We start from the raw sequence: 18820 nt of genomic DNA, 5'->3' as shown, positions 1-18820 counted from the left end.
CAGACCTGACATTCCAGGTGCTTGCAGCAAACCGATCCACTTCCTGGTAATGCTGTCCAACTTCTGCTGTTGCTGTTTTGTCTTGCTGTTAGACGCTTTGGCAACCGACAAACACTTACGATAAACAAATACATCTATTGTGTAACCTATTCTTATCTGAAGAGTCTTTTTTTAAGTTGAACCTCACAGTACCTGGTAGATGAAGCAGACGGTTGGAGCCTGGCAGCCATACAGGAAGTGAACATCGATGACCTGCAGCTCCTCCAGCCGGATGTTGAACGCCTTTAGCTCTCGATTGTCCCGGTCCAACGGGATCACCTTGAACAATCCGTCGTACAGCCTCAGACCGATCATGCGGCATTCTGGGTCAACAATCCCAATAATCCCTGTTTCTGATGGACGTCCAATGCGATCCTGAAGAAAAGGTGTGGAAATGTTTGAGGTTGGGCAAAAATATTTTAAATTTTGCAACTGCTACTAAATAGCAAAGCTTGTAAACTTTCCCCAATGTAAACACTTCAAAATCCCCAAAAACACCAGAGTACTTTTAAGGCGTTACCCACCTGGACGTTGCCATGGGCACGGGTGATGATGTCAATACTCTCCCCGTTCTGTTTGTATTCCAGGATACATGCGTTGTACTTGGATGTGAGAATGAACAGCAGGTCTTTGCTCTCACCCTGGAAAAAAAGCAAAAACTATTCAGCATTTTATTAACACGGTTTAGTACAATATAAACGCGAAATAAGATAACATGAGCTGTTGCAGAATTTCTGAAAATAGACAAATGGAAAAGCTAACTTAGAAATTACTTTTAAAAGCCTATGAACTTGCTTTCCTTTGTCTTTTTAATAAATAAATGAATGTAACCGAGAAAAGAAAACTTTAAATGACTTATGCATTTATGTAATTCCAACCTTTGGACGGAAGAGCTCCATGACAGCAATTTTGCCATACATGCCAACTTCCTTGACAGGTCTAAGTCCCTCAGCTGTGACCACATAGATCTCCAAACGTGTGTTTTTAGCGATGAGCAAATTAAGGTCCTCAGCAGAGGTGAAGTGACCTGCAAAAAACATTGCAACATTTACAAGACGGATATTACATTTTGTTCAGCACAGAAAAGCGGTAAAACGTTTTTGACACAGTTATCTGTCAAAAACTGATGGCCTCTCTTTCACAGCTCTGGTTGAGAATTTTAGCTATATTCATTTTAAATGAATGAATTCATTATAAATGAAAACAACCAAAAATAAGGCTGTGCAATTTTAGAAAAATATATAATTGCAATACTTTTGCCTACCAATGCAATACCAATATCTATTATAATAACATCAATTTTTCCTTAACTAAAATGTACCTACAAAGTTTTATGAGCTTCAATTTCACAGCCACTACAAATAGTGGTTGTGAAATTGATTTGATCTACAAATCTTTTATTTGTAGATCAAATATTTGTAGATAGTTGGCCATCAGTTTTTGACAGATAATATTTGATCTACAAATATAGATCAGTTGTGGGCATCCAGAGCAGTAAGAGCCAATCCCAATAGCTTGATATATCCCTAGTGTGCAGTATTTGCATTCAAGACATTTGAAACAATATGAAAAAGAAGACACTGCAATAACTACTGAATTGATATATTGAGCAGGTCTATCAAGACTGCAGATAAATTTCATAACAAAACTCACACTAAGGAATAAATGTCTCAGCAGAACATTTTAACTTCTACCTGAGTGAAGCTCCAAGAAGGAGCTCCAAGAAACCTAATCTAAACCATGGAAATATAATTTAGAGGCAATTTTACATAATGAACATATTGTATAAGTGTGAAAGCAATCCATAGTACTTCATTCACAGAGAAAAGAGAAAATAAAAAAAAAGGTGTCAGGAGAGATCAGAACCCGAAGACCTTCTGGCAGATATATGTTTTCTTAGTACTATGCAGTCCCAAATACCACTCAGACATTAAAATACAGTGTGAAAACGTGTAGTTTTACTCTGGGCTTCCATCTGACTTCCGTATTTACTTCCTAATAAAATAAGCGTATACTTGTATAATGTAAATGTAGATTGTTTTTCTTGCTCTAGTACACAAATTTATCATGACTTTGTTAATAATCTCTCCTAGAGTAACTGCGTAAACCGAGTCATTATCTAATGTTTAGTAAAAGTTGAAAGTAAAAGAAACCATGCCAAGTTCTAAAAAAATAAATCTCAAAATGTGAGATTATGTTTGATGGAACGTAATTTCGAGCATTGTTTCGACTTTCTTGTAGCCTATTTTAAGACAAATGAGATTTCCAAGTGTTATCAGAGTTATGTTTAGAAGATCGGAGCGGTTATGTGCAATTTATTTATATGCTGGGTAAGTCGCTTTTTATTTGCTGTTATATAAAAACAGCTAGCCAAAAATAATAACCACGATGTAATTGATCGTATTTGCGTTGCAGAAAGAATTACAGATAGCCGTGCCGTACACTGCATATAAAGCACTCAGCCTAATATGACAGGTAAACATTTGAGCTAAAAACCAGAAGCTAAGTGCTACAACAGGCCTGTGTGGAGCGCCATGGCTGCAGCGCGGGAGCTCAATTTGCCCGCAGGTTGCCAACGTCCCAGTCCTGCACGGATCAGTCATATTTACCTGTGATACAGGCGTTCACTGCCGTGGGCTTCTGCGCTGTTACCACGTAGTTATAAGACATCTTGACAGAAACGGACAACAAACACCGTTGAAGTGTTTAAATCTCACACGAGTGACAAAATCATTGATAATAAAGCTTCCGGAAACAGTTGGGGAAGTCGTTTAGGTTAACGACGTGCACTAATCCAGAGTTGGAGCGCCCCCTAAGCACTGGAGGGTGTTTTACAGGGTATGTTTGAGATATTGGTGCACTTGTCACTCAAAATCCAAAAATGCTTAGGTTTGTCTTACTCTACACAGAAATTATTTAACATGGTTGGTTCTTAGGCACAGAAGATCATTTCTAGGACGCTGTGTAACGAAAACTTTTTATGCTTTTTTTTTTCTTTGTTTATTTTGGTATTGTTTTGATTTATCAAATAAATCACTGCAATTTACTAAGACATTTAAAGTCGACTAATTGTATGCAAATGCTCAAAGTATTTTATTTTATTTTTTTATTTGAGGGAAATATAAGCGGTAATGCTTTTTGAATTTAGTCAGATTGAGAAACAGTGACACCTGCTGTCACGTTTACTTAATTGCAAAATCTAAGATGGCAAAACTCCTTGTAGCTTTTAGTAAAAGTAGTAAAAGTAGTTTTACTAATACTTTTTCTCTAAATTGGAAAAAAAAATTACAACAATCCCTTTTTGTCTTTCTATTTGAGGAAAAAGTACCATTGCCCCAAGATGATCAGTAAAAATATAGGCTATTAACGACTTTGTAAACTGTTGTAGTCCACTTTCACACCTTGTGATTTTCACCTCACAACATCGTTGTGTGATAACCGAGGCTCTTTGAACCCACCATTGGCTGAATCACTGTTGCCATGGACACGTGTTTAATCGGCCTGCGATAGAACTTAACTGAAAGCGTTAGCTTGTGAACTTTATCTCCGTTAAAAATGTCAACAGTATGCACATCTGAAGAGACGATAAAAACAATTGTGTCGATACAGATAACTGCAAAATGTGGACGTAACATAGTAAGTTCGTTGAACTTTGGTTAAATTGTAGTCACAACTATCTATCTGTCTGTCTGTCCGTACGTCTTGCTCGACTTCCCAAACGGCAGGAATATTCTTAAACGCTATATTATATGTTGATTTTGTTTTCAGCAAGGGAAGAAGGGGGACAATTTGCAGAGTTTCCTGCAGGTTTCGGTGGAAGAGGTGAACCTGGGGGAGTCAGAAAAGAAACATGCCAACCCTGCGAAACACACTATTGATTACGACTTTACCTGCAGCTATAACCCACCAAATGACGCCCAGGCTTTCAGTGAAATTCTCCAAAAAGCAATCACATGTAAGCTTAATGTATCAAATATACCACCTAATGTCATCCATGTGCCTCATCATCAGTAGTGTTTAATTCGTTTTATGTGCAATCACAAGTGCAATAGTTTTATATTTTGTGATCAGTTACACTGGTGGAGGTCCTGCATGAGGGGAAAAAAGGTGAGCTGAAGACAGCGATACTGGGCCAAGCTGTGGTGGACTTCTTCCCTCTACTGCAAGGTACAGTTTCTCCTCTAAGAAATTTTAAAACATTTCTGCTCTGGTATGTCAAAAGAGTGAGTCTTCCTTTGAACCAGATGTAGGTGGAATAAACAGAAACTGATTTTGAAGAATGAGGAGGGAGGACTTCCAAGGTTTTAATGACTTTCTGTTGTCCTTCAGGTCAGTGCACCTTTTTAAGTACAGTTCCAGTCAATCCAATGGTCAATCCTGCGATTAAAGAATCTCGACAGGGCATCCACCGTAAGGTTAGTTACTCACTCAACAATTATACTGACGACACAGAAACCTGTTTGCAGTTTAATCACACTCATAATATTGTTGTCATTTAAGATGTCAGCAGATAATTTAACATGCATTAGGTCACTAATACATTTCAATCTTTACATTGTCCCACATTTATTTAAGCAAAAATACAAATTCTTTATTCAATAGATTTTTAAATTCTTCCTTTTATATGTATAGTACATCATGACTTGAGTAGTATTGTATGTCTTCAGTATTTGATAAAGTGTTGTTAAATATTTTGTTTAGGGTGGACTTCAAATCTCAGGATATAAATTCAATCGTATTTTACTTTCTAAATATGTCTATAAATGCTAAACAGTGGTTGCTGCATCATTTTATTCCATTTAGCAACCAACTCTGGATGTTTGTGTCAGCGTGTCGGAACCACTGCTCACTGAAGCCGAATTATCAACCTGTATCATCATGAAGGTAACTGTGGAAACAGCGTATTCATTGCCAGACACATGGACGCTGCCGTCTGGCTCAGCTCACAGCCCCTTTGCATACTTCGCTGCCCTGGAGGTTCCTCTAACTGCAGAAGTGAGTTCTACTTTTGTATCCTAATACGTTGTGTTACAGCTATTCCATTAAAAATGTACAAAATGACAAATCTATATGGTTCTGTGATAATGAATTTTAAAATATGGGAATATTTCCCTCTCTCTGTGTCTTAGCATGATCAAGTACTGATGTTTTCTGAAGGCTATCTGAAGCCAGGGGGGCAGAGGGAGGGCAAATGCCGTCGGAAAAGGAGGCCCCTTCAGACTTTATTGGTACCAGGGAATCAGTTTTTACCTGGGTCATTTTGCCAACCAGAGCCCATTGATCATGAGGATGGAGAGCTAACTGGTTTAGAGGTAACAACAAACACAAGTTCCACGTGTGACTTGAAATAGCATTTTTTCACTTGAATTTTCATTTACTAGTACCTTTAAACAATTGTAGAAACAAGTTTAGCTATGGCCATCAGAGTAAGGTTTGAACACACAAGGAAATTTGAAGACCTGAATTTTCATGCAGGACCAGCCATTTCGTGTTGAGGCAGAAATTACAAAGAACAGAGTGAGCTGGGACACAGAGATTCGGTGCTTCCTGGATTCCAGTGGAGCTTCCAGGTCAGCTGGACATTCAACTTTTTTTTTGCAAAGTGAAAGTCAGTAATGAGACATTTTAACCCTTAATTGGTTTAAAATCCTAATACATTTGTCCTTATCCTTAAGAACAAAAGAGATAATCTCTCCCCCAAACTAAAGTAAACTTAGGTTTTTAACAAAATTCAGTTTCTAGAAAACAGTGAATTTTGCTCCATGATTCAAATGGAGAAAAAATAGTGCTACATTGTGAACAAATTAAGAAATTAATGTCTTATATTCTGAAACAAGCTCATTGGAATACACCTGTTTAGGTTGAGATAAATTTTAAAACATTTATTTCAAACTACTGAAAATGGTATTTTGATTATATTTGTAGATTGAAAGAAAAAATCACAGAGAGCCGACTGTGGCCAGTGGAATTAATGAGGACTTTGGTTCCACTATCAAGGGTAAAAAAAACATTTTCCATTTGCTGTTGATATTTTAGTACTGCTAAAGAGATATCTGTTTGGGGCAAACAAAGTGGCAGCGGTTCAGTTAATCATACTACTGCTGAACTGCAGATGAATGTTTTAATTGTCTCTGTTTGTAGTTAGGTGATGAGAACCCAGAGATCCCCTTCCATGGTTTGGCATTTGTTGACATGGGGCGGTTGTTGTACCCTGGAGTCTCCCGCATCAGAGGAGCATACACTGTTCATCCTTTCTATGAGAGTGAACTTCTGAACAAGGTCTCAAAAACACTGTCAAAGTAGTCATTTTTTTGTTTTTTCATCTGTATAGCTTCTAGTGCTGGAACTTATATTGTCTATAAAGCATTATATTTCCATATATATGCAAGCCAAATCTTTCAGCAAGTGGTGCCAAGATTGTGGATTAATCTTCCTCCAAATATACATTTAATTGACTCTGTGAATTCAAAAAGAACTTGTAAACTTTCTTACTTAAATTTTGCTTAATATTTATTTTCTCTGTGTTTTATCTTACGTTTAAAAATGGGTGTTTAATATCAATAGTTATTTTCACTTTGTCATAGTTTTGTCTGTGAAATGGGCTTACTAAAAACTTTACTTTCTTATTTACATTTATTTCTGGTTTCTTCTTTTACTTCTTGTTAAGATGAACTTAGTATTGATTTTAAACTTATAGGCCAAGCGGAAAACCAGTGTGTTAAAGGAGCAGGCTAAAATAGCAACTATCCAGGCCAAATCTCGAGCAAGCTTAGCAGTAGCAACTCCCAAAAAAGGAACAAAGAGCTATGATGCAGGCAGCAAGGGAGTCAAGGACCAGTCTAAAAAGGTCAGAAATGTGTTGATTGTCAAGGATGAATTATTACTGCAAAGTTAAATTTACATTTGCAATGAGAAATGTTTTGTTGTACATGTAACAATGTGAAGTTTTTTTAATATGACAGCAGAGTGTCCTTCCAGCCAAGGCCACCATATCTGATGAAACTCCTGAAAGTGGGTCTGAACCTGAGACAAAAGTCAATGTAGAAGGAAATGTAAGTTTCTGATGAAGCCAGCTTGGTGCTCCAGCAGCACTGGCAAAAACATGATGTTATTAAGTATGCTGTGCTACACACTTCGATTTTAGTTGCAGCGTAGAGCAGCAGAGAAACATTCAAACTTTTGCTTTGTGGATTTTTACTTTAGTCTTTTATCTTTGTTGTCATTGACAGATGTACTTGGAAGCCAGAACATATGTTATTATTGAAATGTCCTTGAATAGACCACTGGTACCAAAACCATCCCCTGAGGAACTGGCTCGAAGGTAATATGCATTAACACAGTTAAGTACTGCAATTAATCCCCATGTCAGTAAGCTCATCTCTTGTGAAAAGTTTACACCTTAACACACATTAAATAAGAAAAGTTTAATAACTTCTAAGGTTCAGAAGATTTTCATTTTCTTGAGATAGTCACAGTAATTGTGTAATAATGTGGGTCACTTTTATACTTTACTTCTGCAAAAAAAAAAAAAAACTCAAACTTTATTTGATGAGTCAGAATTTGCTATTATTATTTACTTTCTTCATTTTGTTTTGTCAAAAAATGTGAGCTAGCTTATATGTTTTCTCAAAATATAGAAGCACACAAGTAAAGACACACAAGTTGACTGGACAACCATCTTTTATGTATTCAAAAATGGAAGTAATAAAAGATGTGCCATATTTCAAAAAACATAATAATGATTACAATTCATTTGAACAAAGAAACCATCCATCCATCCATCCATCCATCCATCCATCCATCCATCCATCCATCCATCCATCCATCCATCCATCTTCTTCCGCTTATCCGAGGTCGGGTCGCGGGGGTAGCAGCTTCAGAAGGGAGGCCCAGACTTCCCTCTCCCCGGCCACTTCTTCCAGCTCTTCCGGGGGAATCCCGAGGCGTTCCCAGGCCAGCCGAGAGACATAGTCTCTCCAGCGTGTCCTGGGTCTTCCCCGGGGCCTCCTCCCGGTGGGACGTGCCCGGAACACCTCACCAGGGAGGCGTCCAGGAGGCATCCTGACCAGATGCCCAAGCCACCTCAACTGGCTCCTCTCGATGTGAAGGAGCACATCGAGAGGAGGGTAGGGTTGTGTTGGTTGACGCGACTCTGCAATATCGCATGGACAAAGAAACCAAATAATTAAAAAAAAACTCATTCACCACATGGAGACAAAAAAAATCACTGCAATAGTAATATGTTTTTTTCTGTTCCTTTCCCCCCATCTCTCTCAGTATATTCTCACTTATACAGAGATCATAATTACTCAGACAGCTGCTGTAATTGTGTATTTGCACATGAGGAATCACTTTTACCTGTCATGGCTCATCCGGTTACCATGGAAATGAAGATTTTATGAATGTGTAATGCAGAAAGAAGTCCAAGTGGTAATACTGAAAGACTATGCATTAGTTCTACTGTCAAAACATTAAAAAAACATCCATCATGACACCTTTGAGGATCATTAGCGTAATCTAATGAGTTACCAACAACTCTGGTAATGATAGAGTCAATTTGGTTGCATGTTGGTTATGCAATTAGAGGAAACATCTGGTAAGATGTCAGTTTACTTCCTTGTCTGTCTTTCTTTTTGTTCCTTTCTGAATATGAACTTAAAAGAAGTGTTTCCAAATCTTGCAGGGTGAAGGTACTGATCCCCCCCAAACCCAAACGTCCAGCTGGTCCTAGCAGAGCAGAAAAGGTGAGAAACCCAGATACATTTCATTAAAAATATACCTACAGTATGCCTTGCAGTCAGGAAAGGTTTCTCATTCTCAGATTTCTTGTCTCTGATGTGTGCTCTTGTAGGCCGTGTTGGACTTTCACACCCAAGTAGGCAATGCAGTGGATGCTGTCTCTGAACAGTTTGCCGAATTATTTGGAGCAAATAGCGAGCTGCAGGAAAGCCTTAGCAAAGAGCAAATTTTGGCTGAGGTGATGGGAGGTCTTAATGTCTCTGGAAGATACTTCACCTTCAAAGAGCAGATCAAGGTTTGAAGTTTAAAATGATTTTTTGGGCTGAATCTATGATATATGTATTAATAAAATGTTTTTGTTTTGTTCTTTTTGTGAAGGATCTTCATTCGTCAAATTCAATAAATATATTTGTGTGTTTATGGCTTATAGCTAGCAGTGGTAAAGATTGTACGTGACAAAATGCAGCGGTCCAAGCCTCTCACTGACCCTCAAGAGGTGAAAGAATTTGTCAGCAAGCTTTATGTCTACCTAGTGGATGAAATGCATGTGGCTCTCAACAAGGTATTACCATCGCCATCATTTGTTTAAGGATATTGTTTGGATTTTTTAGTGATCTTTATCTTCATCTCCTCTGCAGATTTATTCCAGTGATGTGGCAGAAGACTGCACTGATGGAATTAAGTTGGAATCTAGTCAGCTGAGACATTTTGCTAAAGAGGCACAACTTACAAGCAATTATCAACAGGCGGTTCAGTACTACCAAGAGGTACAAAACTAGGGAAAAATATATCTATGATATTAGACACAGCAGTGAAGGAAGCTGATGAATCTGACTGGCAGAGTAACTGGCATCTGTGTTTTTTTTACTGGAAGTTAGTGGTGAGGCACCCTGATGAACCTTTGTACAAGTTTGAGTGGGGAAGCCTGTACATGTTGATCGGGGACTACATGAAAGCTAAAGAGTGTTTCCATGATGCTGTATCCACCCAGCAAACACACCAGCCCAGGTTAGAAGTGCTTCATTTATGCTGCAGATTATGAATTTATCTAAGCAAAATTATGTTTTAATTAGTTAGGTTTGTATAGTTAGTAATATGTGTAAATGTTTCTCTCTTTGATGATCAAGTCTTAAAAAAACTGCAGAAAATCATCAACCTTTGTTGTTGCTGTATAGTTGGTAGAATAGTTTGTTTCTGTTTTTGCTTATTTGTCCAGCTTGATGATGTGTGGGGTTGTGGCCGTGTTGTTTGAACGTTACAATGAAGCTCTGACCTTCTTGGAGAGAGCCACCAGCCTAGAACCACCCAGTGTGGAGGCCTGGACACTGATGGGTCAGTTCACAATCAGGATTCTTCACTAATGTGGGGACCATTGGTGCTCATATTTTCCACAGTGGGGTGAAGTCTAGTGATCTACAACAATATTTGAATGATCTGTGCTCTGTCTGCTATTTTCTTAAATGCATTTGCTTAGACCTATATACTTACATTGATAGTAGAAAGTAGAGGTTTTTATTTGTTTTTGTGATAAATTCCTAAAGATTTGAACTTTCCAATGGAAGCATTGCTTATTGGTTGAGATAAATGTATTGTCTTTAAGTCAGTGCACTGTAGAGTCAAAGTGAAAAAAGTGGCAGACCTTTGTACCACTGTTATATGTTATGGAGGATCTACATACAATACAGACCAAAAGTTTGGACACACTTTCTCATTGAATTCAATGAGAAAGTGTGTCCAAACTTTTGGTCTGTACTGTACATCAGGATGTTTGCAAAAATATAGGACATTTTAATAAAAATGTTGCAGTTTTTATGTTCAGTGTGAGATTATACTACTGAAATAAAACATTTAGATATGTAGAATGTTGAGGGTACTCTACAACAATTATGTTTTGAAATTAAGCAATTCTTACACAGAAGATGCATACAATTTCTACATGACAATGTTTACAGAAATGCTGCAAACAACAGCTCAAATAAATTACAATGACGCACAGATTTTAAAATCAGCAACATTGAGGTGTACAGTCCAGAAATTACAAATGTCTAGTGCAAATATCATTCTTAAGAAAATTATATCCATCTTTACTTAACCTTTAACAGATCGAAATTAAAAGCAGGGGTAATGTACACACTGTAAATATTGAAACTTTACATTTCTGTTGGGATCTGCCTTCTAGGTTTGCTCCATTTAAGTCTAAACGAAGCCTTCCTGCCTGAAAGAGCATTTCTAGAGGCCAAAAAGATTCTTGGGGAAGAGGAAGCAAACAGGGCACATGCAGATGACAACACTGAGGAAGTGAAGGCCCAGCAGGATGAGCATGAGACAGATAATCCTGCACCACCTCCAATGGCTGAGCACGGTGAGGTGTAACATTACAGCAAGCATCCAGGCACAAGGTAAAATATAAGCCACACATGACAGCGGATTTAAGACTAATGGTGTTTTTCTGACAGACCCTGAGTTCCCAGACCATGACATGGAGGAAAGCGGAGAGACCTCATCTCATAGTGACAGATCAGCAACTCCAACTAAACTCACTTCTTCCATTTTCACACAAACAGTGAAGTTCTTGTTGCAGAACAATGCCCTACAGGTATTCATACCTGTTTGATTTAGCAGTGTATGATCCCACACCTAGAGGGTCCAATTGTTTAAATACCGTCAAATCATTTGTCCTCTCTGAGTCATAGCAGTAACAGTGTTTGTGTTGTGTTGAAACATAATGGAAAGTCAAAAAAATTAGCTTGATATAATATTCTATTGCAAACACTGCATCGTTCAATACATATAAATTTGGATACTCACATTCTGAGCTGTAAAAATCAAGAAGATGAAATAAATAGTTTTAGAACTAACTGTGCTCTTTTGGTAGATGTCAGAATACGCTTTGACCCAAGAGCTGCTGGGTTCTAAAGGAGGTTGCAGTGTTCCCTACTATTATAGCCTAGCCCAGTTCCAGCTGCTCAAAGGTGACTACAGCAGTGCTATTGACAACCTGAAAGAAGCATTGTTTTACAAAAGTCAGGTACGTCCACATTTTCTTTCTATTGATTTAAGACAAAAAGACCACTACCATGTAGTTTCCATGTAGTTTCTGTAATAGTCTATTTTAGTGACTCCTTCTCTTTTATTTTAGATTTAACATAAATCTTAAGAAATAAATTGCACATCATAGTGTTTTATATGATGTTGCTTACTCCTGAACTGTCTGAGATGTACCACAATTCTTTAGAAGTCCCTTTTAACTTTTTCCTTTTAAAGTGGAACATGTTTAGAAATGTGTGAACTCAATAAAAAGGTGAAATATCACCTTTTGGTGCACAAAGTATTTCTTCTCCAGTTGTAAAATTCAATTTTACTGCTTTGTTGTTCTCAGCAAAAAACTTTAAACCTTTCAATTTTAAGATTGGATCAGCTACAAAATATGTTTGGGTAATATCATGGCCCTTTTAAAGCAATACAAGAATTCTCCTTCAACAAATAACTGCAGTTCTGCAGTTATTTTTGTGCAAATGTTGTACATTTAGATGTACACTTAAGCCTCCATTTCTCTAATGGAAAGGTGTTAATCAGAGTTTCCATAAATATAATATTAATGTAATCTACACCTTTTTAACTTTGATTTCTTAAGATTTCAATCTAAAGTTAAGGTAACATTATTCAGAAAAACTGAAAAACATGTATTTTTAAGTTGGAAAATGGGATCTAAGCTATGGATTCTGCTTTCTTATTTAACAGCAAATGACATTTGTAGGGTTATAAATTTTCTTCTGATAAGAAAACAACCATATTTTATTCATTATTTTATGCCATAATCTAGCACAAATGTTTTCAAGGTTTTAGACAAACACATCTACAGACAGCTAACCTTAAAATAATTGTCCATGGTATGATCAGAACCCAGATGCTTGGGCCTTGAAAGGTCACTGCCACTACCTGCAAGGTGCATTTACTGAAGCCCGGGAGAGTTATGAGTGGAGCATGGTCTTTCCAGAACCACCTTCAGACACTAACATCGTTCTCCTTCGCCTGGGAGCTATCTATATTCTTGAGGAAAAGGTTAGATGCCGGTAATTGCATTTTGACATGAGCTGTAAGTGAGATATAAGATTACATTTTTCTCCACAACTCTGAAATAAAACAGTTTTGCATATTTTTTTAACATGTTTCAAAAAATATTTCTCTTTTTTGTCACTAACTCTATGTTTATGATATTTATTCTTCAGTTTATGCAAGCCAAAGAAGTCTTCCTGCAGGCATGTGAGCAGTCCCCATCGTGCCTGACCTGGTTGGGCCTCGGCAAAGCCTGCTACAGGGTAAAAGTTCACATTGGTAATAATGAAAAAGTGCTTTTAGTTAAATTTTCTTAAGCTTATAAATTAGTTTCATTAAGATTTTCTATATTGAACAGGTTTAAAATGATATATTATGAAGTGTTAGATTCTGTTTAGAATAGCTGGTGACAGTGGAGATAAACACACCCAATTTAGGAAAATTTTATTTATGTTTTGTCAAACAGACATACGCTCTTATTTCTAGGAAAATAAGAGTCTTGTTGACAGTGAAAAAATTCAAGCCTTGGTTTGTTTTTGTGTAGTTGGGGGAGCTGTGTGTTGCTGAGGAAGCTGTAGCTGTGGCCACTCTTTTGAACTCATCAAATGCAGAGGTGTGGGCTTACCTGTCTTTAATCAGCCTTAAGGTGAGTGATTACTACGCTTTAAATCCACAATCAATTTCAGTTCTGGTCCTACCTCTGTGGAGGGTTTGCAGGACAGAACATACCAGAATGTTTTTGGACTAATTTTTTATATTTTTTTTGTACTTAACAAAAACATTTTCTTACACTAACATGGGGGCAAAGCTTGCATGACCCTGAAGCTCAAGTCAGAAATAACTCAAAATAGTGGATGGGGTTTGTTGTAAAGCTGGAAACGGACTTTGAAAGACTTAAATTAGTTCATTTAAAAAATCTTAGTTTAATTATAAAGGACAAAAAAATACAGTACGTATGTCCTGTAGTCCACTATTATAGTTTGAATTGAAAAGAAATGTTTTTACCTTAACCCTCACTGTCTACAGCTGCATTAATCATATATTTTGACTTTTTTTCAGTCTGGGCGACTAGAAGAGGGGGATGAATATTATAAAAATGCAATCAGTGTAAGTGAGTTTTTTCATGAAGATCTTCTGTTAATGCTTTTAATGACTTACAATTAGCTATTTCAGTATGTTAATGAGTAGATTTATTAACACACACTAGCCCACCACACAATCCTGTCAACAACTTCAATTTCCCTTTGAGGATCAATAAAGTATATCCTATTCTAATCTATTTACTTGTGAACATTGTGTCAGGTGTTTCTGATGTTCAGATAATTTTTCCAGACTTCTTCAGTTATCTTTCCAAGTTAATTGTGTGAATAAATACACAGTCACTGTGTATTTATTTACACAGAAACTGTTGCCCTTCATAGCATAGTTACCCAGAACATTTGCATAGCATTTTTTGTAACAGACAAACAAAAAAACAGTGTTTCAAACTCTTTTTTTTCTTCTTAATTCATAGTTTGACTTGCAGGACTCGTCCCTGATTGAAGAGATCAGTGAAGCGAAGCATCAGACTCGGATGAGTAAACTGGCATCATGCTTCAATGCAAGTGCTCAAGCACAGGGTGAAATTGTTTAACCTAACACATTTTATGAAGACAGCACTGCATTAGACATATATTTCAGATGAAATTTTATTGCATTTTTATTGCATCTTGAAATAAAACAAATGAATGTGTCAAAAAGGGGGCTGATCAAGCCATAAAAATTCAACTCAGAGCAGCACAAATAGTCTTAAATACATATAAAACTATTTAGTTTTTTCAAAGGACTGCAACAAAAAAAATTTAGTTTCAGAAAATAAAAAGTAGCATTGTTTAATGAAATTTATTTTTGCAAAAATCAGTTATCTGGTTTGTACATCTGAGATTCTGTAATTCTGCAAACATGTATAAAAGAAATGTGAAAATTACAATGCAATATGTGATTATACATGGTCATAAACATTAGGATAGCATTTAAAGTTATGTTGTGATATGTTCTGACACAAAGCTATTGTGTAAGTAGCATATAACATACTGAATATGATAAGTTTTACAAGATATTTCTACACTGTTTAGTGAGTAATTTTACAATTTCAATACATCCCTGAAATACCTTAAAATTTGGCACAATTCTCCAGAGAAAGAAGATGTCAAATGGATTATATTTTTGGGCTGTCATGTTGAACATTTTCTCATGTTTCAATAAATACATTTCAGGCTTTCATTTGTGTTTTCTTCCAGTTTGTGAATTAGTTATTTCCTAAATTCTAAAAAGATGCCAAATAATCTTTTCCTCAACCTAAAAAAAAGGTGAATTAAAACAGTCAGAGTTTGTTGAGATTACAACTTTTCAGCATCATTCATGGGTAATTTCTTTACTGTGCCACTAGAGCTATGGCTTTTAGTATCATTCTGTAGATTCCTCTGCAGATCACTGCCTGGACCGAACAAACACTTCTCTCAGCCATGGTGAATCCTCATACAGACGAGGGTCCCCCAGATACTCTGCGGTCCGCTTGTAGAAGTAGTAGTACAACACAGAAGCTACACAGATGGAAAACAAACAAGGTTAAGAAGGTAGTATACTTACTATAAAACTTCTCCAAACACATCGATGATGCAATTTGAGCACTTTTTTATAATCATCAGAGGCATAATTCTATATTAAATCTTTGATTGGAATTGAACAAGATTATATTATCTTGTACTAAATGAACATGACTGTTTTGTAATGTACTGTTTTGCCTTTTTACGCCTTCTTTTCTTCTTATGTTCAATAATTTTCCTCTCTATAATACCACCTTATTACACTGTGGTTTGATTTCTTTGCATGTGAGTGTATGAGTTGATAGCACCATCTGGAGAGAATTTTGTGTCACTGGCATCTTCAGAAATATATTTACAGTTGTGTTTTTACCATAACACAACTTATGATAAGTTTAATTCTTATTTTGCAAGCTGTAATTAGTGTTTTTTTCTTCCAGTTGGATATAATTTTGCTCAGGGATTTCAGAGTAAAAGAAGCTGAATAAATAAATTACGAAGTGACATATATTTAAGCTTTGCTTACAATTGCAAAGCAACTTGCATTGGTCTGTCAAAGCAAGTACAAAAAACACTTTGAAGACACAGGGTTGTAAAATCAAAACATTTGAAAATGTTCAAGCAGAACAAATACTTTTGCAAGTCACTATAATTTCAATTTGACATTAGACTAATATGTTTGGATAACATTTTTAACATGTAGAAATTAAATGATCTTACCAGATCTTTGAAACACAAACAGCACCTGAAGACCATCTGTCCAGATAAATCGGTTTGTGTTTAGCCAGCGCAGATTCTGAAATCAATGTGTAAGAAAACATAATTAATGCCATTCCTTTAGTTAACCTGCAATACATGTAAAGCCATGCTGCACTTGTATCAATCATAACAGATAAAAAAATTTGATGAAAGATAAAATGATCAGCTGTCTTTTCTTTTCCCAAAATCAAATATTCAGTTTTTGCTCTTTATGTGTTTTTGTTCGTTCTAAATAGTCTTTTATACAGGATTTCTTCAGAAGATTTTCTTGATAAAACAAAAAGAAAACATGTATCAAACTTGTATTTATTTTTATGTTGTTGTACACATTTGTTTGTGTTTTTACCATAAGCCAGGAATGGAGTATGATACTGAAGGTCAGGTAGAGAGTGGAGAGCATTATCAGGGCTCTAAATCGCTCCAGCAGTATGGCAACCAGGCCAACCTGGAACACGTAGGTGTTGAATAACATCAGCAGAATGATGATCAGGTTAAATAAGATGCAAATGTCCTGCATGCTGTGGAAAGGAAACATATTTATTTAACTGTCAGCCATAAGAACAACAAGGACAAAGATCTCATTCTGATGTCAATATAAGTGGTCTGTTTTACTCTTACTGTTACCCTGCTGAAACCTTAAAAAAAGTTTGACTCACATGAAAAGCACCAACTGGACTGCAGGTTCTGTCCTTAGCAGTTCACTGAAGGAGTTGACAAACAGGTCAAAAGAGAGCAGACTGAGCTGAATCAACAACACAAGGGAGTAGTTGCTGGCATGGAGCATCTCCGACCCATAGGCTGGGTGCCCAGGTGGATTGTGGTTCCACTGTGGATCCAAGGCTGCAGCTCTCCCTCAATTCCACCACAGAGAAACATCAACCTGGACGCGGCAGGCTTGACAGTTTGGATGCCTCAGTGAGGCATTCAAATGGTCCTGCTCTCCCAAATGCAGATCAAGTCCTTTTGATATAACATTAGTGCTTCATTCCATGTTGTTTGGTTGAATTCAGTTTACTTTGGAAAAACAGAAGCACTCTCAAACAGGAAAGCAAGTTTTGGTTTGGAGATGAGCTGCCAACCATTCAGAGATGTCAACATGTTACATTTGACTGCAACAAATCCCGCAGATGCAGCCGTGCAGTTCAATCTGCAGACTTGCATATCAGAACTGGTGAGATGTCATTGTCTTGATTAAAAAAGGGCAGATGTCCTGTGGAAGGAAACAACAGATTAATTCAGTTAAAGCAGTTACACCTTTAAGCTGCTGTAACTTACAAAAAACATTTAGAATATTTTACATTTTGCATGCTTTTAAAGACTGAGGAAAGAAAGCTAGAGTTAAAAGGAATCTATACATGTAATAAACTTATGTTGTAATAAACGCAACACATGTTTACGACATTAAATTAAATGAAACACAATTATTGACAGCACTTAGAGAATCCAAACCAAGAACTAGGTGGAAATTAATTCAGTTTTTAAATATAAAGTGAATTATCTCCATAGACCAATTTTCTGTTGCAATTAAAATTACTTTTTAATTGTCAAACAACAGCTTTATCCTAATTTATTCCAGGACTAAAAAAAAACCATAGGTTGTCTTTTGAAGATTAAAGAGAAATCGAATCCTGTCTTCACTAATATTTCTGTTTCTCAGTGTTATTTTTGTGGTCCTTGCTTCCTCTCATGAAGTTATCAATATGGAGCTGTTACAGTGACACCTGGTGGATCCTCTCACGGTCCCAGTATTTATAGCTCGGCACTAGCATGACAGGTGTGAGAAAGATTAGGGGTACTTCCAAACACTCGGCCATGGAGGAGAAGGCTACTTACTCTTGAAAGCTGGCCTACTCAGATTTTAGGTTAGTTGTATTAGGGGCTTTTTTGCACATGAAACGGCACACAAACCACATGCAGGCAAATAAAGGCACCTACATTTTTAGACGGATCATACAGCACATCAGACATTTTTAAAGAAGAATTGGAAATGTTGTCTTACACCTCTTTTTGCATACACCTTTTAATGAAAAATATTGTAGCTGCCCTTACGTGAATTATTCACCTCAAAAGAGTAGCGATGTAACCAAGCAAGCAACTATTAGTATGCTCTCAGCCTGCAGTTTTTAGTACTGTTCTACTACATCTCCTTATTTCAAATTTCTTTGAAACCTTCAATATATAGAACATGTAATATCCTACCATCTAAAAATGTACATACAAACTTATGCCAAAACAAAAAACAAACCTGTACTGGAGGGTTAATTTCAGTTGCTGAAGTTCTCTGTGTCTCTCTGAGGGACGCATGTGGCCATAAACAACACAGTGTACCGCAGACTGACAGCTTGTGTCCTTGCAGCAGCTTTTATCCTTTCATCTCTCTAATAAACACGCAAGAGATTTGTGTCATCATGCGCTTGGGGACAGTCTTTTTATACAGACTCATGTACCACAGATGATGTTAAATTTCTGTTTTTATGGTTTTGTCAATTGAAAAATTTTGGATTTGTTTTAGTTCTCAATCAGGCCATGGGGAAATGTGTGGCAAGCATGTAAAATCTCAAGCCTGATTAGATTTCCTACCTGCGCTGTTTGTGTTTCATTTCTTTTATAGCTTAAATGTTTCCATAAACTAGTGGATTTCTTCT

The 18820-nt window shown here is 36.7% G+C and overlaps 3 protein-coding genes across 5 annotated transcripts in view; 1 reads left to right on the top strand and 2 right to left on the bottom strand.

The window, feature by feature from the left end:
- Positions 1-2820, bottom strand: part of ddb1 (damage-specific DNA binding protein 1) — a 47863-nt gene extending 45043 nt beyond the window's left edge. Inside the window, exons 1-4 of the mRNA XM_032560583.1 lie at positions 2649-2820; positions 918-1066; positions 564-680; positions 193-414 (exon numbers count right to left, since the gene is read on the bottom strand). Of these exons, the coding sequence (XP_032416474.1) occupies positions 193-414; positions 564-680; positions 918-1066; positions 2649-2709 (549 nt within the window). The 5' untranslated portion in view covers positions 2710-2820. The remainder of the gene's footprint in view (positions 1-192; positions 415-563; positions 681-917; positions 1067-2648) is intronic.
- A 704-nt stretch (positions 2821-3524) lies between these two features.
- Positions 3525-15096, top strand: cfap70 (cilia and flagella associated protein 70). Of its 3 annotated transcripts, XM_032559734.1 has the most exons (26): positions 3525-3675; positions 3808-3994; positions 4111-4206; positions 4369-4454; positions 4843-5034; positions 5169-5351; positions 5515-5609; positions 5965-6037; positions 6181-6318; positions 6737-6886; positions 7002-7091; positions 7269-7360; positions 8723-8783; positions 8891-9073; positions 9209-9340; positions 9417-9545; positions 9653-9786; positions 9995-10110; positions 10958-11140; positions 11235-11374; positions 11654-11806; positions 12679-12840; positions 13008-13097; positions 13379-13480; positions 13894-13941; positions 14348-15096. In XM_032559734.1, exons 1-26 carry the CDS (start codon positions 3595-3597, stop codon positions 14465-14467), a joined length of 3216 nt encoding a protein of 1071 aa, XP_032415625.1. In that variant the 5' UTR covers positions 3525-3594; the 3' UTR covers positions 14468-15096. The 3 variants fall into 3 exon arrangements, 2 of the variants coding, with proteins under 2 accessions (XP_032415625.1, XP_032415626.1); XR_004338869.1 differs by lacking the exon at positions 14348-15096 and having other exon boundaries at positions 13008-13113; XM_032559735.1 differs by lacking the exon at positions 6737-6886.
- Positions 14498-18529, bottom strand: LOC116718082 (transmembrane protein 138-like). The gene is made up of 5 exons (XM_032559737.1): positions 18421-18529; positions 16832-17385; positions 16522-16693; positions 16137-16212; positions 14498-15416 (listed from the first exon to the last, which is right to left on the bottom strand). Exons 2-5 carry the CDS (start codon positions 16957-16959, stop codon positions 15304-15306), a joined length of 489 nt encoding a protein of 162 aa, XP_032415628.1. The 5' UTR covers positions 16960-17385; positions 18421-18529; the 3' UTR covers positions 14498-15303.
- Positions 18530-18820: the final 291 nt, after the last annotated feature.

Source organism: Xiphophorus hellerii, chromosome 4 (assembly GCF_003331165.1).
Source record: "Xiphophorus hellerii strain 12219 chromosome 4, Xiphophorus_hellerii-4.1, whole genome shotgun sequence".
Taxonomy (NCBI): domain Eukaryota; kingdom Metazoa; phylum Chordata; class Actinopteri; order Cyprinodontiformes; family Poeciliidae; genus Xiphophorus; species Xiphophorus hellerii.
Note: the sequence above shows the minus strand (reverse complement) of the source record. Positions and strands in the feature narration are given on the sequence as shown.

Excerpts from the sequence above, each read along its gene's own strand:
- cfap70 (XM_032559734.1), top strand. The coding sequence starts at position 3,595 with ATGTCAACAGTATGCACATCTGAAGAGACGATAAAAACAATTGTGTCG. Across the intron at positions 13,098-13,378 it reads TCGGCAAAGCCTGCTACAGG|TTGGGGGAGCTGTGTGTTGC; the intron begins GTAAAAGTTCAC and ends GTTTTTGTGTAG. Across the intron at positions 13,481-13,893 it reads TGTCTTTAATCAGCCTTAAG|TCTGGGCGACTAGAAGAGGG; the intron begins GTGAGTGATTAC and ends ACTTTTTTTCAG.
- LOC116718082 (XM_032559737.1), bottom strand. The coding sequence starts at position 16,959 with ATGCTCCATGCCAGCAACTACTCCCTTGTGTTGTTGATTCAGCTCAGT. Across the intron at positions 16,694-16,831 it reads GTCCAGTTGGTGCTTTTCAT|CATGCAGGACATTTGCATCT; the intron begins GTGAGTCAAACT and ends TCCTTTCCACAG. Across the intron at positions 16,213-16,521 it reads TACTCCATTCCTGGCTTATG|AATCTGCGCTGGCTAAACAC; the intron begins GTAAAAACACAA and ends CATTGATTTCAG.